This window comes from Desmodus rotundus, chromosome 4, assembly GCF_022682495.2.
Source record: "Desmodus rotundus isolate HL8 chromosome 4, HLdesRot8A.1, whole genome shotgun sequence".
NCBI lineage: Eukaryota > Metazoa > Chordata > Mammalia > Chiroptera > Phyllostomidae > Desmodus > Desmodus rotundus.
Window position 1 is genome coordinate 55558759 of NC_071390.1, and position 21160 is coordinate 55579918.

A 21160-nucleotide genomic window follows, 5' to 3' on the forward strand; every position below is an offset into this window, starting at 1 on the left:
GTTACCATGAAAGGTTAAATTCTGAAAGGGAACAAAGACCTCCCACTGGGAGTTATTTACAGCCCCTTAGCCCCTGAGGGGCTCCTGTTCCCCCACCTCCAATGGGCTCAGCTCCTCCACCACCTGACCTTCCATTCTTTCAACAGCTGCTGGCTGTCCTGTTGTATTCCCTTCACAGATGTGCAGAGCTGCTCTGAACATCCTGCCCTTGAACTTTCCCTACCCATAATTTTCCAAACCAAAGCCTGGCAATAAAAGCGTCAGGGAGGGATGAAGAAAACTGGGGGTAGTATTTAAGAGGGAAAGAAAAGAATAGGGAGATGCTTTACATACACAGTGATTTGTGTTGACTTCCTCAACAAAGGTTAAGTACATGGCATGACTTCTCAAAAAAGATGTAAAGGCAGAGAGCTGGAGCAAATTCTCAGAAGCCTACCTCGAAAGACCCTGTTTCCTAAAGAAACCTGGCACAGAATGAGACAGCCTCCTTCTTTCTGCCCTGGGCTGCCTCGCTGTCCATGATGCGTGGCCAGGGGTATGGTAATGACAATAGTTACAGTAGCGCTCGCTGTATTTTACAGTTTATAGTGCACTGTCATGGAGGTGATCATGGCTGACCTCACAGCTCTGCCATGTGCCTGCCAGGAGGCTGGGCATGTGGGAGGCACTGTGTCAACATCTGTGTGCACAGTTACTAGTGAGAAGAAGCCGGATATACTAAAATCATTTTAAAGGCTTCCACTGAAATGACTGGGACCAAAGTTTCCTGGAGTCCATTGGTTTAGTAATACTAACTTCCTAGGCACACAATGAAGAACCACAACTAAATTCTGCAACTCTCCAAAGAGATAAAAGACTCCTAATGAGAAGCAGGGACTGTCATTAGCTACTGGGTTGGCCAAAAAGTCCATTACATTTTTTCCATACCTGGCTCTAGTAGTGCTTAGTGGTCTTCAACTTCATTCAAAACAATTTTGTTAGCTTCTATTGTGACAGCTGTCCTATCGGCATGCATTTAAAAAACTTATTAAAATTGGTAAATTTTTGTGCAGCCATTTAAATATTGAAGATGGAAGAAAATAAGCAACATATTCAGCGTATTATGCTTTATTATTTTCAAGAAAGGTAAAAACACAACTGAAATGCAAAAAAAGATTTGTGCAGCATATGGAGAAGATGCTATGACTGATCCAACATGTCAAAGTGGTTTGTGAAGTTTTTTGGCACTATTGACATTTTAGACCAATAATTCATTGCTGTGGGGCTGCCATATGCATTGGGAGATGTTTAGCAGCACCCCTGGCCTCTACCCACTAGAAGCCAATAGCAGGAGACAGCAAATATACTCAAAATATCCACACCAATAAAGTTACCAATGAAAATGGAAAATTTTTATCCTATGGAAAATAGCGTAACGGACTTTTTGGCCAACCCAATACATTAATGTGCCAAACAACAGGCACAGAGAGCTAGGTAAGGATGGGAGCGCAAAGGGCCATTCCATCTGGAAAGAATCCCTTCCCTTCCGTGGGAAGAGCCCTTGAGAAACACGCACCTCTCCTCTGTCTTTGCTAATTTGACCCTGTTCCATCACAAAACACTGCTTCTCCCCTGAGATAAAAAAGAACAGAGTCTTATTACACCAAATTCGGGAGAAATGAATCAAAGAGATGTTAGATGGCACATGTCCCATGTCGTAGGGAGAAAACTGTGACACGACCCTCATAAGCACTGCTGGCTTTCAAACTTGGTCCCAAAGGTGAGAAATGAGGAGATGGAGAACAAAAGGGAAAAGAAGACAAGAGAGTAAGCAAGATGAGGTGGAGGGACCTCTGTCTTGCAACTTCTCATCAAACCCATTTATAATAACTTCCTCAATCTGGGATCTCAGTTCTTGACACTTGGAAGGGAGATGACACCTTGGGATATGCTGCATTCAAATCCTGGCTCCACAAGTTACTAGCTATGTGGTTTTGGGCCAATGTTGCAGCTTTGGCTTCCTCATCTATAAAGTGGGAATGCTGTAGTTCCTACTCTATCAAGTGTTAGAAGACTTCTGTGGGATCATATGTATTATTTATTTGAAAGTGCTTAACACTACACTTCACTCAAAGCACATGATCAGTGAATGTTAGTTCCCTCCAACCACCCGCTCCTCTCTTTTTGAGGAGAATTTCTAGGTTGGGGAAGAGAGAGGCCTGGCCATGTGAAGACTGGGGAAGGTAAAATAGTTGAGTGACTGGCTGTTTCTGCTAAAGCTCTGGGTGTCCTCACTGCCAGTTTCTTTATCAGAGACTACAATAACAGTCTGGTCAATTTCTGTAGCAATCTTGAAAACAGTCTTCCTTGACCATAACTAACCACAGCAATTTTACCATGTGAAAAATACTCAGCATTATCACACCGAAGATGTTTCAAATGAATGAATGGATACAAAATGAATGAATTACTCAATACAAACTTAAAATTTTAAAGACTAGGGCAGGGCTATTTCCACATCGAAACTGCACTGTTACCCTGGATTCCAGCCCCTAAATTAGATGTCTCTCCAAAATATGTGCTGCTGTTTCCTCCCCTTTCCTAATGTGCACATCCCCAAAAGCACTGGTGATACCAGGAGCCACAAGAAACAAGAAGGCACCCCCTACTGTGTACCAGCCATTTTGGAGCAAATAAAGTCATTAAGGAAAATTTTAACAATGTATAACCTTTCAGCTTTACTCTGCTAACAGCAGGTAGCTTGCCTTTCAGAGACAGGAGTCTGTATTGAAGTCACCAGTAAGCAGGACTTGACCTTCATTTTCAGTATACACAGGATTAAATATTCATCATTCACGTAACTATAGCATAAAAAGTAGCAAATTTTAAACAAGAATCAAAGGAATAAATATCCTCACACAGGTGAGTCATCCCTTCCCAGAATGCCCCTGGAAAAAGTGCAAATAGTCAGGGTCCTGAGCTTCTCTCTTTTCCAACTTTCTCTTGAAGTTCTAGGAGCAGCAGGAACTGCTGCACAATGCAATCCATGAATGCTGCCCTCACACTGACATCTTGGGGCTTTTCTTCTTATCTATTAGGGAAGAATTATTGCTCCTATGTCAAAGGGAGGAGACAGGAAGGGATGGAACAAGTCACAGTGACATTATCACCCACAAAACATCTAAATAACATTTGACTTAGTTGTACATCTTTAAAAAAAAAAAAAAAAAACTTTGCTTCTTGGAGTTACCAGAATGTGAGAAAAAAGGGTTCATATAAGTAAGGATTGGGAGACATAGGAATTAGAATTTGGAGTGGGGTGTGCCGTAAATTGGGCACAGCGTCTTTAAAAAGAATAAGAAAAGAAATGGAGTTCTTTTCTTTTGGACAATAACTGTCTCGTGTGGCTAACTAAAGGGGACCTCCTGGGGACGGGGATTACTGTGTGTGGCGGGCTTAACGCATCTCTGCGTCTGTTAAGGAATTGGCATTGACATCTAGCCAACGATTTGGTAGAACAGCTTTCCTCTGCTTGGGTGTTTCTAGAGAGTCTACCACTGTGATGATGAAGCATAATTTTAACACAGTTTAATGTACTTCTCTTTGGCTTTCAGCTCCAGAAATTGTGAGAACAATCCATCTTAGCTAGAGAGTAATAACTCGATGCTGCACAAGTGGTTCTTCTGTGGTGATCACTCCAGGAAAGTTAAGACCCAAGAAGGGCCTCTCAAAGCCTTACTGCTCAGGGATCACCTTGGCCTGACAACAGAAAGGCGAACACGTGCAGTTGAGAATGTATTTGGAAATAACCTATCCACTTCCTCTTGATAATAAAATAAACAGGAAGAGTTAAACAGATTGTACACCCATTAATTACGACATTTAGCTGAAGTGCCTTTCTCATCAGCTGCCCCACACAAGTAGAATGACCACCCACACCACCTCTCCTCTTCCACAACCTGAACTGGTTTGTCTTGACACTGCACCTGTAGACCATCACACCTTGAACTTGTGTTGCTGGGGTATTCTCTACCATCCAGGGGAGGCCAGCTCTGGTTAAAATTTATCGAAACAAGCTATTTTATAGGCAATTAGGCCCACACAAGGGAAAGTCTATGGATTGTGTTTTAAGTTACTTATTAATTTGAAGGGTATACTAACTAAACTTCATTGGAAGAATGGGGAGTACTTTTTTCCAGAATGATGATTTCATATAAATTCCAAGAGAAGTTTAAAGCTTTCTTTCCAAGATGCCCATTTTTTCCCAAGTGGCCAGCAAAAGCACTCGTGTGTAAAACCAATGACAGTTTTGAATAAAAAAAGATGGATTTAAGAATTAACAGCCTGCTTTCATCCCTGATTTCCATTTGCATTTTATGTGTGGATAGAACTTCACTTTATCTTGTTCACTTTGCTTGATTATAGTTTGCCTAATAGATTACTTTTATTTTTTTATTCCTGGGACTCTGTAGACTTATCATAAAAGTCACTTCACAGATTTCACTTTAATTCTTCCCCTTACTTAAACATGCTTGCTGGCTATCCCCAGAAAGACGGCAGACTCCTTGGTATTGGCCTCTGCCCGTCAGGTCACCCACAGGACAGCACTGTGGTATACAGTTTCAGAACCAAAAGAAGTAACGCAAATGAAAAGCAGAAAGGGCTGCCTAAAAACACCTAAGTTTTTCTTATGTACAAAGTCTCTCTATGCCAAACCACACAGTTTAGTGACAAAGAAGAAAGACCAAGCTTAGGCTGATGCTAGGCCAGCCCCCTGCTAGGCAAGTGAGGACAGTCTTTGGACTCGCACTTTTGCTGGGAAAATCTGAGAACAGAATGGAAGGGGCATCCCTGCAGTCAACTTTCTGCGAACCCATAAAAGAGACTGAACCAGAGAGGATCCACAATGCCAGCTTCCCCAAGGCTCAGCACAATCAGAACAAAATCCAAAGGGCACTGCAGGAGTGCAGGGCATCCAAGGAAGAAGGTTTTGCCTGTGGAAGTCCACTGGAATCGAAGTGCGAAAGATTGCCTCACAGTAGACACTGTAAAGAAGGACACAACTCAGACCCATCCAACAAGAGTATTTTATTTTCACTGAGAAATACAGAGGAGCAGGAAGGGAGGCAAAGGAAAGAAGGCGCCGAGGTGTCTGTCCCCCTAACCAAGAGTCACACTCACCTCCACGTAAGGTTTGCTCGGTCTGGGGCAGACAGACCACATGCCTAAACCCATGTCCTGAGCCCTGGCATGGAAGTTGGCAGGGCTGCACCCCCAGACATGTGAGAACACTGCTCATGCCTGGGGAGAGAATGGAGAAATAAGACCGGAGGCTTTAAAAGATCTTTGCTTCCATTCAAATAGGATCAAAATTATTAAGTGTAGATATTTAGAAGGGGCTTACCTTCAATGACATCCCACTTGGAGTTTTCCAAACTGAAAAAGCTCTTCTTCTCTTTGTTGGCCAGGAAGAGCTGATGGAGAAGTATGAGGAATCTCCTGGAGCACTTTTAAAGGCCCCTCCACCTGAGATGGGTGAGGGCAGCCCAGCCTTATGTGTGGGGACGACTGAAGGACCTGACAGTCTCAGACATGGCTGATTCCTAGAGACAGGCAATTGGAGCTGATATTTTCTTTATCTTCCCTAACATGACATTTTGGCCTTGGCATCCATGTGCACAAAATCCTTTGGCTGGTGATGAGATGCCTCTGAGAAATTCAGAGTTTAGTGTGTATGAAAGTATTACCATCCTGAGCCACAGAAAAAGAATGCAAGCTCAAAATTCAGACACATCAGGGCCTGCGCCAATAGGAACATCAAGAGGGTTTCCTGGGGTCTGACTCTAGTATCCAGCCATACCAGGGATAGAGCTCAAGGAGTAAGAAACACTCTGACAGTGAAAAGTGCAGACAAAGAGCTCAAGGCCACTGTCCAGTGTCAATTTCATGTCACCATAGAAAGGCTGGTTGGGCAAGCACAGTTTCAGTTTCCCAGGAGCTGTCAACTTCAAGATTGCAATAGAATAGTTGGAACAAATGATGCACCCAGGGGTGACGCCTGCAGGAACTAGGGCAGAACTGGCCACACCTAGCAGCTCTGCTCAGTGACTTCTTCTGCCTCCTACAAAGCCTTTCCCATCGTCGCACGGACCCCACCGCAGGCCCACCCTGAAGCAGCAGTTCACCCTGCTGGCACCCAAGGATCTGCATGAGTGTCCACTCCAGAAATTCTCAGATGGCCATGGTCCTCCACCTCTGGGAGTCATCATGAACTCCTCTGTCCCATCTCCTTACCTTCCCAAGTCAAGAAGCACCAGCAGGCAATGCTTCAGCTGAATATTTGGTTGGTAGGATGGCATAGCACTTTCTAATTGACCTCAAGTGAGATTAAAGCATTGGAAACTCTTAAAAAGGAAAGAACCCTCGCACCTTGGCAAGAATGGCTCAGACCTTCACCAGTTGGATGCTATAACTTCTCAGAGGTTGCAAATGTACATCCAAACCTCTTGACATCTTCAGTGCAAATGCTTCATCAGGAAACAGCTATTTAAAAATAAATATTACCCAGCAAAATGGCTTGAACTCGGATACCCTTCTCTCCCTCTCATAGCCAGCAGAATCCTTCCTTGTGAGAGCTTGCTTTCCCATTCAGAAAATCAGCACAAACAGCCCTGCCTTCCTCTAAAGGTCTTCCACACTCAGGAGGCTCTCGCAAAGCACGATGTTAAAGTAAATCATTGATTGATGTAAAGGCTCACCACAGTGTTAGAAACAGAGGGCACGGCAATGAATTTGAATACTCACTTTGACGAATCTATGAAGTATATTACAAGTGCACCAATGCTGAGAGCAAAGACTAAGACAACCTGCAAAACAAGAGAAAAATGCCATCACTTAAGGGCTGAACAACACTGGGATGTATATTTTTTAATTTTATGACACATGTAGCCACAGCTCAGTAATATGGTGCTAACTGCCTTCTGGAGCCTGCCTGGAACTCTCACACCCTTGCCCCCTGGGTGGGCTCCTTACCTTGCGGTGGGCAGCAACCTCGCTGCTGGCCCACAGGGGTTGGGGCAGACTCCTGCATCCTAGGCTCCAGGTTTTTTCCTAGCCCTGTCACCTCTGGGTGAAGCTTCTCCACAACTGAAGTTAATACACTTCAGTGGGTAAAGAGCAGGTAAAATTTTAGAGTGATACATTTTTTCATATTATATGCAACCTAGGCCCAAGGGCACTCAAATACAGGAATGCCGATTTTTAACAGCTTTAATGAGGTATAATTTACATACCATAAAATTTACCCATTTTATTTTTTTTCTTTTCTATTATGATTTTTTTAATTTATTTTTTATTGTTATTCAATTACAGTTGTATGCCTTTTCTCCCCTTCCCTCCCCCCACCCCGGCTGAACCCACCTCCCTCCCCCACCCCCACCATCCCCCCCGATTTTGTCCATGTGTCCTTTATAACAATTCCTGCAATCCCCTCTTCCCACTGTCCCCACCTCACTCCCCACTGGCCACTGCTAGACAGTTCCCCCCCTCAATGTCTCTGGTGGTATTTTGTTTCCTTTTGTCTTTTGTTGATTATGTTCCAGTTAAAGGTGAGATCATATGGTATTTGTCCCTCACCGCCTGGCTTATTTCACTTAGCATAATGCTCTCCAGTTTCATCCATGCTGTTGCAAAGGGTATAAGCTCCTTCTTTCTCTCTGCTGCGTAGAATTCCATTGTGTAAATATACCATGGTTTTTGGATCCACTCGTTTGCTGATGGGCACTTAGGTTGCTTCCAGTACTTGGCTATTGTAAATTGTGCTGCTATGAACATTGGGGTGCACAGGCTCTTTTGGATTGGTGTTTCAGGGATCTTAGGGTATAATCCCAGCAGCGGAATTGCTGGGTCAAAAATGTACAATCCAATCAATGACTTTGAATGACTTTACCAAGTTCTGCAACCATCACCGTACTGTAGCTTCAGAACATTTTTGTCCTGTCAGAAACATCCCATGTGCCCATTAACAGGTAATTACCTGTTCCCATTCCCACCCCAGCCCTAGACACCCACTAATTCACTTTCTGTTTCTATATGAAAAATATCAGTTGAAAAGCACGACTTTAGACTGGACTTTGCATGGTGAACACACAATGTACAGATGATGTATTAGAGAACTGTATTCCTGAAACCTATATAATTCTATTAAACAATGTCACCCAAAAAATTTAATAAAGATTTTTTTAAAGGTCCTATTATTTCTAGGACCAAGCACATCTTCTCTTTCCCACTGATTTCTGGAAGCCAGAAACGTCTGGCTATAGCTTTGTTCTTTCAGCACCTAACAGTTCATCCGGGCAAATGAGTAAGTCCTTTAGATAGAGATGGTCTTACAATGTTGATCTCAAGTTGCATTTGTTTCAGTAAACTTATAGTAAAATATAAGGGAAAAAAGAAAAGCACAAATTTGGTGCTTCTACAAACATTCATGTGTCGGGGTGGAGGACAGTTCTAAATATTTTAGAAACCACCTTAGGTGAAGAACACCAAATAAGGAAATGCATGAGGCCACCTATACAGCAATTCTCATTCTCCTTCACACTCTTCACTCAAAAGCAATCACCTTTGATAGGAAAGACAGGTGGGCATCTCCTTCAGAGGATACCTGTCGCACGAAAGTCCATCAAATGAGTATGTAGCAGACCAGGCTGATACTGACACCTCTCTGCTTGCTCAACATTCTAATTTGTTTATTTAATCTTTCACAGAGGAGAGTAGTGGCTGGCCTAGCTCAAAGGATTCAAATATAAAACAGACACTAAGAGTCAAAGATTATTAACCTTGAGAACAAAAGTAAACACCACCAGCACACACAATGCCAGGGGACCACAAATACCTTTCAGACCTGCTAATATCCTAAAGGGGCTGGGGCTTGAAAGGGGTTGGAAGTGTCGGTCTCCTCAGAGTATCTGTTAATGTCCCTTTGGCACTGGCTGGCGGATAAATTCCAGTTTGTGTAAAGATTAGGTAAAATTAAGCCGTGTGCACACGAGTGGGTGGGTGGGTCACTCACACATACCTGTACTTGTGTGTGCACCGCAGTGGCTGGCAGAGAATGAGATCTGCATATTCATTTTAAACAATGCAAAACTCTGTGGAGCTACAGGGGAGGGACAGTGAGCTACACATGAAAAGCTGACAGGTGAAACAACTGGACACTGTGAGAGGATTATGTAGTTCCATAGCACCTGATAAATTATCCCCATGACAGGAAGTGTTAAGACACCACTGGGGCCTATTTTATTCTTCAATTTTATTCAATTCTAAAACGTGTCCCACTTGAACCCAAGGAAACTCCTGCAGCCTGTCAGTAATTACCATGAATCACCTCAGTCTCTCCCTTCACACACACTCATTCATTCATTCATTCCTTGCAAAGTTATGCACAAAAACACACACACACAGAAAAACACAAACAGTCCTCTGCTTTTCCCTTTATTATCTGAATGAGGCAGTTAAAACAAATATGTTAAGATTAATTCTGATCTGTGCTATTTCGGGGACAAGCAGTTAGATCCTGGCCCTGACCTCATTCTCAAAATACTGCAAAGGGAGGGGGTTTGGCCAGAACAGAGGGGAAGGACCTCTTCTCCATTCATAAACAGATGATTCAAAACTAATCTCTGTCAATTTGGCTGCGTGCGTGTGTGCGTGCACGTGTAGGAATGCTGCTGAGCTTCGGTCAAGCTGTGGACACAGGCTTATTCCATTAAAAGCTGGAGAGGAAAGGAGGAGAAAGGCAAAGGGGAGGGGAGAATGCGTGGAGAGGAGAAGAGGAGAAAAAGGAAAGAAGTCCTTGAAAATGGCATCTACATCATTCTGAAATGAGTTCAAAATCTACGCTCTCCTGCAATGGCGATATTTCCCAGCCTTGGGAGCGGCCAAAGTAGCTGACACTAGTTTCTGCCAGTGCCTCCCACTGGTCCCTGTGATAGAAAATAGCTTGCAGCTTACTTAAGCAAATCAGCCAGTGACAGGAGGGAAGGAATCCCGCTATCCTCTTAAGATGCAAACTCAAATATCAGCATCTCTCTGGTAAGGCAAAGGAGGGAAGACATCCAGAAGGCAGATACCTCCAAAGCTCCAACAACTGAAGATTCTGCTGAATGGGCCTCTGCTTGGGTCCTTCTTCAGCTGGAAGGCCTTCTCTCAAGGAGGTACAGGGTGCTCAGCTCTCCCACCCACCCACCTGCCTCCAGGCATGATATGATCGACGAGCAGAGGATCTGTTTCTCCATATTGAAACAACTGTGCATGTGATTTTTAAACTTGCTAAATGCCTCTTTATCATGTCAGGCTTGATTACACTGTCAGCCTGGATCCAAGTGCTACAGAAAATAAATCAGTCCTTTGGATTTGGCCATGAAAACAGGAATCCAACAGGGATTCATCTTCTATAGGCCGTGGCAAAGGATGTGTTCTCTCTTTCTCTCCCTCTCTTTCTCTCATCTTTAAAAAAAATAATCAGTTTTACTCTACAAAATGATTATACTTTAGCCAATGGTAATAGTTATGTTATAGAGCACCTCTAAATAATCATCTAAGTATTTATTCCACATCTGCAATGCATCAAGCCCTAGGAAAAACAAAAGAAAAATGTCCACTTAGAGTCATAAAATATAATCCTTTGTAGAGTAATCCTTACATAGATGAATCCTATGCTAGTATCTAATCAGTGCTCAATTATGTGGTATAAGTCTGATCAATACATAAGCTATTGATTTGGTGGAACATACCTGAATGGAGAAGCTAGGAACAATAGGAACAGGGGATCTTGTCCCAATATCCTCCTCAAAGTGTCCCTACTTCCTACATGTTGTGTCTCCTCTCATAAACCCTTCAGTAGGAGGACAGTGATAGGGAGTCCATCCATGTGCTTCCATGGTCCAAGGGATAAGGGACACTGAGGCCCCGGAGACATAATAAGATGAGGCCAAAAAAAGCAGAAAATCTGAGACAGGAAAACACCCTTTAGCAGCTGAGTCACAGAATACCCTTTACAATGACCAAGCACTTTATAAAGCCCCATCTGAAACAAGAGCTTGTAAACACAGTCTGACCAAGGGGATAATGTGAGCATGTCCTCTCAGGGTACACCTTGAACTGACCTTCACTAGAGCCTCTCCAGTCTTCCTAACTTTTCATAGTCTGAGTTACCTTGCCACTTTGCATGACGCTAACTGCCATATTCTTCCATTTATTGAAAACACACACAGGCTGTGTGGTAATACTCAGTACTGAGTGATATTTACAGAGTTCCAGATTCCTAAAAACAAAATTAATTTGACAAACGTCATTGAAACAATGATGCTTGTGAGTCATTTAATTTCAAAACTCCAAGAGCAAACATGACGTGTTTGCACAGAAGAACGCCAAGAACACACACACACAGTGTACTAAAAGAATGCCTGCCCCTAACACCTGCCGCCGGGGGACTGTTGATACTGGAGGGTAGAGAGAGAATATTCACAGTCATCTTCATGATGGAAATTCAGTAGGCTCTGAGGATTTTTAAAATGCCTCAGAAAGTTCATAGAAATGGGAAACAGCATGGCAAAGCACAGAATGCCTGCCCTTGGGCCACTCGGGCTATTCAAGGAAAGGACAGATTCAGGGATGAGAATGTGGAGGTGAATGAACCAGGAAAGTTGACTCCAGAGATGCTGTCCGTCTAGAACCTGATTTCAGGTTGTCAAGTTTGGGCTGAAATGCTTTTAATAAACATGAGGCTACATGGGCCTTCAGACATGACTTTAAAGCAGGGGTTCACAAAGGTGACTACCACCAGCTATAATCACCGTAAGAGCTTTCCTTGAAAAACAGAGACACCCTCATCTGCCCTGAGACCGGAAAATCTCAAGCTTGGGGAGAGAGGAAAGTCAAACATCTCTTATTTTTAACAAGCTCCTCCAGTGAATCTGATGTGTGGACAAGAATGGGAGTCACTGAGTTAAAGCCATTAGGGGAAACCACTTAGCTCAAGTCAGAGATTAATTTACAAATGTCTCCTTAGCAATTAGCCCATTAGAACATATGCATGAGGCCTGCAGGCTTTGAGAATCGTGCTAGGAGTACTCGAAAAAGTACAGAGAGGAAGACGAATTAATTCTCTCCTGAGCAGGTTTTACACATTCTGCTCAGCTCACAGCGGAACAAATGACCCTAATTAATGATTCTGCAAGTTTGATTGGGGCCCAGCCAGCAACCCCTGAGAATGTGGACAACTTTCTATACACAATCCTGAAGGCACATGACCTTTTTTATTGAGGGGTGATTTACATACAATAAAATTCATTGTATTAAAAAAGTAGACATGAGAGAGAGCTCCCAAGGCTAAACAATCTGGCAACATTTTGTTTTTGGGAGACAACATCATTCCAACATACAAATTATAATGTTCGGACTGGTGAATTTAACAACCCCCCAAAACACTTATTGACCTCCTACACACAGGCCGAGACAGACAGAGAGGGAAACAGAAAACTAAAATAACTAAAAATAGCTAACTCAGGCTTGATCTTTGCCCTCAGCAAGCATGGAATCCAGAAGTTTAAATTATTCAACGGTCCCTTGTGAATTTAATAAATGCTACACACACACAGACACTTCTGGGATGTCTAAGGAAGAACGGGACAGAGAAGTAATGCCACCATCACTGCAGACTCCCAAAGTAGAAAAGGAAAGGGAGAACGGAAAACCAAGGAAGAGGACAGAAGAGTTCCTGGCTGTCCAGGTCCACCAGGCTGTTCCAGGGAGGAACAGACACCAGGTGCCTCTTAGGACTGACACGTGGCAGAGGAAGCACAGGACTCCGTCAGGAGGCCTGCCTGGGTTTGAGTCTCAGCTCTGCCCCAATAAGCAGCATGCTCTTGAGCACATCACTTCATGTCTCTAGGGCTCTGTCTCCCACTCTGAAATGGTGGGACTGGAACAGATGACCATCTGGATTCCATCTGGTTATCTGTTCCAATCCCATAGCGGGGACCTTGCATACTGTAAAAGAACTAAAAATTTCTGGCTTATAAAGATAGCCTTCCTTTATGCCAACTGTATGCCATTTGTGCATAATTATAATTCGGTATGAATTTATTTCATCTTGAAACAATGTGTCACTACTCTATGTCAGAGAGGCTTGTTTCTCTCACAAAACCACAAGTGGGAACTCCATGGACACTCAGATTCACCGTGTGTCCAGTAGGCAATCAACTGCTATTGCAGATTGTCATCCCACACAAGCAGCTCTCTCCTAGGGCTGTGCCTCAGCTCTGCTACAGCTACAGAAAAATGAGTAAGGGTCTGACCCAGCCCCTTACCTCCTACTTCTGTGATTCTCTGAAAAGCCCATATTTCTGTAGGTTTTACCCCAAAAGCTCATACTCCCTGTCTCAGTGGTTTCTTAAGGGAACAAGGGAAGGATTATCTTCTTCACAAACTGGTAAGTATAGTAATGTTTTTCTCATCCCTAAACCCTTAATGGTTCTCAACAGCAGACATAATATTGCTACCAAAAAGGGGTATTTTTTCATCATAAATAACAAAAGATTTGTAAAGTATAAGACCAGTATTTTGACAGTGACATTTAAACATCCAAAAGTGCCCTAAGTTTCCAACTTAACATTCTGGCGCATTTCATTTGACTTATGCAAGTACTTACACAAAAATGCTATAAAAGGATGCACTGGAAACCAAGACTCCAGACAACATTGTAAGTACAGATGTACTCAAGATGAAATAAAAGAAAAATAAAGAGTGTTTTCAGTCATCAATATTTAGAATTACAGCATTAAAATAAAATATGTGAGACTTCCAGGTAAGAGTGAAGCTATCTATGTAAGGAAGCCTAGGTAAATGCCTATGAATTTGTGGGCATTTAAATCTGGTGCTTCTAAAAGTGCAATAGTATGAAATGCAATACTAGTCAGTGTAGACTGAACTGAAGTTTTAGGGCACAGGGCATAAACTGGAGGCAGCTCCCTTCAATGGCTTCAAATGACTTCCATGGCTTCTGGTATGAAAAAATAATTCCTTGACATGGCTTACAAAACCCTGAAAAGCTGGCTCTTTTCTTCCCTTCGGGCTTTATCTTACACTCTCCCTATCTAGACTCCAGTCAATGGATCTTTCAGTTCTTATTCACCATATGCCCTGCACCCCCCCCTCAAAAAAAAATCCTACCTCAGGGCCTTTGCATAAGCACGTCCCTCCTCCTGCAAGACTTACCTCCCCTCATGGACTATTCACTCTTCAGATTCCAGCTCTACTGTCACTTCCTCACCCACCTAATTCAGAAAGGTCCCCCGTGAGCATAGTCTGTACTTTTGTAGCACTTAGCATAGCAGAAATTTTATAGTATTTCATTGTGCAGTCATTTGATTAATTCCTCTATCCTCTGCTGGACTGAAAGTTCTGTGAATACAGAGTATATGCCCTTTTTCACTCATCACTAAATTCCCAGAGTTAGCAGTGTCTCTATATTTGTCAAATGAGTATTTGGAGAAAAGGCGGAAGAGTGAGTTTGGAGACTGGATGCAGTGAAAGCAGAAGAGAGCTGGAAGGATATGGACCCTCAGGGAAGGAGACTTCGGAGTGTAAAACCTGACAGAGGTGAGGAGAAGTTCCATGTGAAGGCGGAATCTAAGAGACTCCCAGCTGCACAGCATTGCAGTTGAGAAGGTCAAGGATCTGGGACGGTCAAGGGCTCAGACTCAAGGCAATGGCTGGAACTGAGGCTGAGAGCAGAAAGAGTCAAGGATGGAAGCCATCCTGAAGAGTGGGGTGGAGGGAGGTAGATAAAATGGTAGCATCGGGAGAGTAGGCAGAGTGAGGATTCAGTAGATGGCAGGAGCCTCAAGAATAAAGGTCTCACACTGAGATGGCAGGGGCAATGGAGGCCAGAGTGACCAATGGTCCCTGGACTATGAAGAAACAAGTAGCCTCCACTGAGAAAAGTGAGGGAAACTTCCTCTCTCAGGAAAATGGGTTCAGTAAAGGTGATAGACATCAGGAGTGTTAGGTGGAGAAGTGGAGAATTTAAACTGGGATCTGGACCAGGAATCTGTGGAAACAGAGCAAAGGAGATGAAAAAATGTATAAATAACACATGAACATGTATGTATGCATAATACATACATATATACATATATACATACACACAGTCACACACAGGCTGCACACAGAGATAATAAAATAATACTCCACTTATCAATCACAAATTGGGCTCTCTATTCATATTTATTAACCAACAATATTCCCAGCAATGTATCTCTGTCCATTATCAAATTGGGTAATTTCAAAATTACTATAGATAAGGAAGCCCTGGAAAATAATAGGGCTCCTTTTGAGTGTAAGCTACAAAGAACAAGACTATTATAAATCACACATTTGCTGGAATACAGATAAAATTAAGTGCAATAATGGCCTTTTTGGAAAGGGAAGAGGAGACTGTGACTAAAAAAGACAGCTATAGAGGGTCTGAAGTCTTACTTGTAATGTGTTCCCCATAGAAGAATCTGTGGCATAAGTCACAGGCTCTTCCAATGGCCCATGCTGACATAACTCTAGGGCACGGGCTGTGTGAACTTCTGCAGGACAGTGTTTCCTACTTGTCACAGGAGTGTCACCTATCTTACATCCTGGATGTTACTGACCACGCTTGTCTCCTTTTGCATAACCTGAAAATGCAGGGGAATCAAATGTGCTCCTCCAAGGCCTCAACTTATTATATCTGAAATAAGAAATGGAAAAAACGGAAAAAATGGAAAGCAATTGTAACATTAAATCAGAAAAGTTTCCCTAAACCCGGTGTCCCTCCTGAGAGTCACGGTTTAATGACACTGAAATCTTACATCATTGCATCCTAACACTGAAAAGGTTGATTTCTGTGCATTTTCACCAAGGGCACTAAAACTGATGCATTGGCAAGTAAGATAAAATCTTCCATTTGAGGTCTAAAGTTTGAAAGGCTTTTCTTATCTAATTACTGAAAATCTAGGGGAAAAAGTTCCATCTGCTGGTAAAGCTCCCAAGTTTGCAACTAATGAGCTTTTGGAAAAATTGTCTGGCTGAAATGCAATAGGGTGGGCCAACTGGATGTTTAATTTAATTAGGTTTGTGGGATGAGAAACTTCTACAGCACTGTCAGGCTGCCAGCTGCCACTTACTGTCACCAAGGACTAAATTTATGGCCGGCTGTCTTCGTCCTGCTTCTCAAACTCTGACAGTTTTTATAGTATATTAAAGGCAAAAGATGGAAATGAAAGCAGAGACTCAAACAGATACTTGTACACCCAAATTCATAATAGTTTTATTCACAACGGGCAAAAAGTGGAAGCAGCACAAAGGTCCATTCACAGAAGACTAAACAAAATGTGGTGCATATATATCCAAAGGAATATCATTCAGCCTTAAAAAGAAAGGGAATTCTTACACTTGCTCCAACATGGATGAACCTTGAAGATATTATGCGAAGTGAAATAAGCCAGATGAAAGGACAGATATTATATAATTCCACTTATATGAGGCACCAAGATGAGTTAAATTCATAAACGTAGAAAGCAGAATGGTGGCTGCTGGGGGAGAGGGGTTGTTGTTTAATGTGCAGACTTTCTGTTGCAGTTCATGAAAAAGGTCTGGAGAGGCATAGTGGTGATGGGTGCACAACACTGTGAATGTACTTAAGCCACTGAACTGTACAATTAAAAATGCTGAAACAGTAAATCTTATGTGTATTTTATCACAATAAAAAATGGAAAAAAAAATTGAGAACCTGCAAGTAGAATCCAGCAGGATATTTACATTTCAAAACTCAAACACAATTACCTTCTCAGAGGGATACTGGTATCTCTCCTTTCAAAGGCGGTGGGTACCTCCCCGAAAGTTGTATCACATGTAAGTGCCTCTCGCCCCTCAGATATTGGATCTCATCCCTTACTTAGCTAGAATTTCTTTTTTTTAGTTTCCAGACTCTATCTCCATTTAGCCAGAGACTTTACATGCATCCCCACCTTTCCCTCCCATTCCCATCCTCATCTATTACCAATGCACAAAGTGAGCTATGTATTTCTTAGGGATCAGGGATTCTAACTGCAGCCAGAAACTACTTTGTCTTTTGGCAACTGTGGCTAAAGTCCCAGATATAATTGGGAGTTTTACAAGAGTGTACTCTTTACCACAATTTTTTAAAAAAGTAAAAAATTTAATTTAAAAAAAGAGTATGTCATTGGCTTATAACCACTGTAAAAACACAAAACAATTTCCTCCAGAAGGTAATGGAAGAGACACAGGGCATTTGGCCTCCAAGTCTAAACATCAAGGCCAAGCTGCAGTAATGACTTTGCTACAGCCCCTCAGTGGGTTGGTGGGACCTTAAAGTCACCCCTAGAAACAACCTAAAATTTCTATCTTCTACAGTAATGATTTTGCTACCAAAGATGTTGCTTTTAGAAAGGATCATCAATGAACCCAAGAAAGCAGTGCCACCAGCGCCCCTGAGCAGCAAAGAAATTGGCAAAGATGATAAAGCCACTCAACTGACAACACAACATTGACACCAACATTGACCAGGCTTTCAGACCCGGTCATCTGTCCCACGTGGGGCTCGATGGTGGATGTGCATGCTCACATGCTCTGTTCCCAAAGCATCACACTCCATTTCCTCCTTTGTAGAACCAATCATGGACCACAACAAAGGGGTTGGTCTTGGCAAACACCAGCTGGGAAAAAATAAAACTAGCAGGCCCTTTTTGTTAAGATTTACAGTGGGTTGAAATCCAGGTCTCCAAGTAGAAGGAACTAGGTAACATCTCTCCCACTTCCCTCATCCCAGGAAATGATGGGTCTTTTTGTTTATTAGTATTTACTTTTGAATCCTTACAGATAAGCTGCCCTTCCTGAAGGAAGGAGAAAGCTCTAACCATTCCTCATGTTCACAAATTCCAGCTCCCACAGCCTGGAAAAGCAGAAGGCAGGGCTGATCAGCAGCACAAACCTCAACACACTGCCCTAAGCAAGAGCCCACCAAGTAATGCATCACTGCTAATTTGGAAAGGCTGGACCACAGCCCCAGCTGTCGCCCACTCCTGAGACGTCTCACAGATTTCCCTGTGGCCCAGTGAGGATCAGATGCTGATGATGCCAGACAGTGTAACAGGAGTTGTGGCTTAGTGGAGACCAACAGTCAGAAAACCATAGCTCCACTTTCATGGGCACATGGTGGGGGAAGGGGGTGAGCATGATCAGGGCACACAAGTTTCCTGCCTCTGTAAGCTTCACACTTACTTTCGAAACATAAGAGGAGCAAAGAGGACTGTCTGTGGAATACCACTTGTCCTTTCAAGGTCATTCACAAAGATGAAGAGTGCATGTCTGATGTTCAGGTCAGCTTCATACTTTAGCATCTCTGACAGGCAGACCGGGCAACATGGTTAGCACTTCAGCAGAGTAGGGGCCAGAAAATGTAGGAAGAACTTCATATTTATTATTTTTAAGAGCTCCAACATAGTAGTCAAGGAGAAATCAGAAATAGGGAGGATGTACTTAAACCTTTTGTATGGAGTTTCCTATTTTTAATTTCTCAGTGGGGGACAACCATCACCTTTTCAATGTTTAGGGACTCTATTGCCATAATCCATCCATGCATTTCATCACAGCCCCAGCTTGGCCAGCCACTCACCTACTCATCCACTCCATTAAAAGACCTTTACACACAATTCATTCCTATGAACTCCCCACATCATTCCGCAGTCATTCATTCATTCCACACCACTGCTAAGTGTCCACTATGGACTCAGGGTTAGCTGGAAAGGAAAACAAATCGTAGAAGAATGCCCCTGCTTTATTGAACTTAAACTCTTGTTTTCATTCTTGTGTCAATTAGGATGACAGAGTCCAAAATGAGGTACCTAGCATCAAAAAGCTTTCAAGACGTTTATGCCCTGGTCTAACAGTGGTTTTAGTGTGCAGCAGAATTACCCCTGGGGTCTGTTAAAACACAGATGCTGAGCCCATCCCAGAGATTCTGATTTCAGAAATCGGGGGGAGCCTGAGAATTTGTATCTCAGGTGATGGTGATACTGCAGGTTCAGGGACCAATGCTTTAAACCATCAAAAAATGAAAATTTATTCTATCAAGATATTCTTTTTTTGAATATGGATGTAAAATCAGCTTAAAATGGTTATTTTAGGTATGTACTATTCGGACAAAATTCTATAAGAAGATACTTCAAAGGCATCTGATAGGGAAAAATTGGCTAAAATTCTTTATATTGAAATAAACTGACAATTATAACTGAATAAAAATTTTTTAAAAATTAAAAAAAATAAAGAAATATTATTCCAAAATATTTTCATACTCTAGTTCGATGGGCTAGACTAGTGATTTTCAACCTTTTCTATCTCATGGCATGCATAAACTAATAACTAAAATTCTGTGGCACACCGAAAATAATTGGGCTAGACAATCCCAGAAAGTTTTTGTTTTTGTTTTTAACTAAGTTGACAGATTTTCTCCATAGAAAGCTTCCAAATTGTAAATGTAAATATGATGTCACTGTTACTAATAAAACTACTTGAACCACTACTTCCAATAGGCTTAGAGTTCTGAAGCCGTACTTCCACCCAGGATTATAAGACATATAAAGGTGTGTAGCACAGGTTTCCAAAGAAAGTAATCAGGAAGTATCAGAAACAGAGAATGGGAGCTCTTCAATAAACTATTTCCTTTATTTTGGGAAAGAAAGAGTGTTAAAAAAGAATAGTTGCCCACGTGGTTTCCAAAAACAAAGAACCAAAAGTAAAGTCTCAGTGGGTTTTCCCACATGCGTCTAGGACAGAGGGAAGACAGACTGAGGCCCTGGGTTCAGGCTCCACCCCTGCAAGAACCACTAGCGGTCACTTGGCTTCCAAATGCCTGTGAGCTCTGTGCTCACAGATCTTCAGAAGGAGTGTGGGTCTGCTTGGCACATTCTCTCCAGTAGCAGCCACGTCTGTCATGTCAAGTTGCCATTCTAAATTTTGTTTTAAATGCTATTTCAACTACATAGGGTAGCTGGATTTAAATCTTATCTTTTTCTTTTCTTTTTTGTTTGCTGCTTCTTTTAAAAAAATCAAGCCACTCAGACACAGATGAGGTGACAACTCTTTGCCTTCCCTAATTACCACTCATGTACGGCTCTGCTGAGGGGCCTCCAGAAGACCCAGAGCCAACTTTAATCAAAGTACTTGGTACCTTCTCTCCTGTAGTCACCAGTTTTCTTCTTAGTCTCTTGCCTGTGATTTCCTTGGAGGTAGAAAGTATGTCATTCATGTCTGTTCGCTATTCTTTCTGCAAACATTTATCAAGTGACTACTGCACGCCAAGCTTTGTGCTAGGCCTACATGTACAGTAGAGAACCAAAGAGGGCCCCTGCCCTCATTAACCTTATAGTCATGGAGGAAAGACAGACACTCAACCAAAGGTCACACTCGTGAGTAAAAATCGCACATGGTAGGAGGACTCTGAATGGGAGGAGAGGAGAGTTTAGTGGACTTTGGAGTCCAAGGAGACTTCCTTGAGGAAGAGGATGAGGAGTTAACTAGAGTAAGTCAAGCATTTCACACAGAAAACAGCACAGCACATCCAAAGCTTCTTACCACATATGTCCCATTCGTATGTGCTGAGTGAACAAAGGGACCAAGCTGGCGCCGTGCTCTCACCACAACAGGGCGGGGCGAGGGCAGGGTGAAACTGACAAAATTGAATTGAAAGAGCACTCACTGTGCTCAAGAAGGAAGAGATATCCCCATTCTGACAGTGAAGAAACTGAGGCGGAGGGAGCTTAAATGTCTTGTGCAATAGGCAGAGTTGGGCCTCAAATCCAGGTTTGACTCTCTTTGTTCTTTTAACTTGTGACTTTAAAGCTACTTCCTAAATTTGGGGTTATGAGGCCTCCAGTGTCCCAGGAAACCATCCCCATCACGTTCCCCTTTTAAAACTCTGTGGCCTTCCACCAGCTTTCTCTGAGTCCCCTAGTGAAGAAGCATCCAGGCTGGAAGGTTTTCTCAGATGGTAATGATGGCTTGACCCAAATGAAGATACAAAGGGTAGGCACTGGACCCCATTTCCCCCCCAGACTACAAGCAACCCTCT

At 42.7% G+C, this 21160-nt stretch overlaps 1 protein-coding gene and 1 long non-coding RNA gene across 20 annotated transcripts in view; one reads left to right on the forward strand and one right to left on the reverse strand.

Moving 5' to 3' along the window:
- The window catches only part of KCNMA1 (potassium calcium-activated channel subfamily M alpha 1), a 720350-nt gene that overhangs the window by 347429 nt on the left and 351761 nt on the right, over positions 1-21160 (reverse strand). For all 18 annotated transcript variants that reach the window (XM_053922057.2, XM_024561262.4, XM_071221238.1 and 15 more), the window contains exon 3: positions 6784-6845. In XM_053922057.2, coding sequence (XP_053778032.1) covers positions 6784-6845 — 62 coding nt within the window. The remainder of the gene's footprint in view (positions 1-6783; positions 6846-21160) is intronic.
- Positions 1-21160, forward strand: part of LOC123479804 (uncharacterized) — a 43834-nt gene that overhangs the window by 18364 nt on the left and 4310 nt on the right. For both annotated transcript variants that reach the window (XR_011651114.1, XR_006655553.3), the window contains one exon: positions 5448-5592. This is a non-coding gene — a long non-coding RNA (uncharacterized lncRNA). The remainder of the gene's footprint in view (positions 1-5447; positions 5593-21160) is intronic.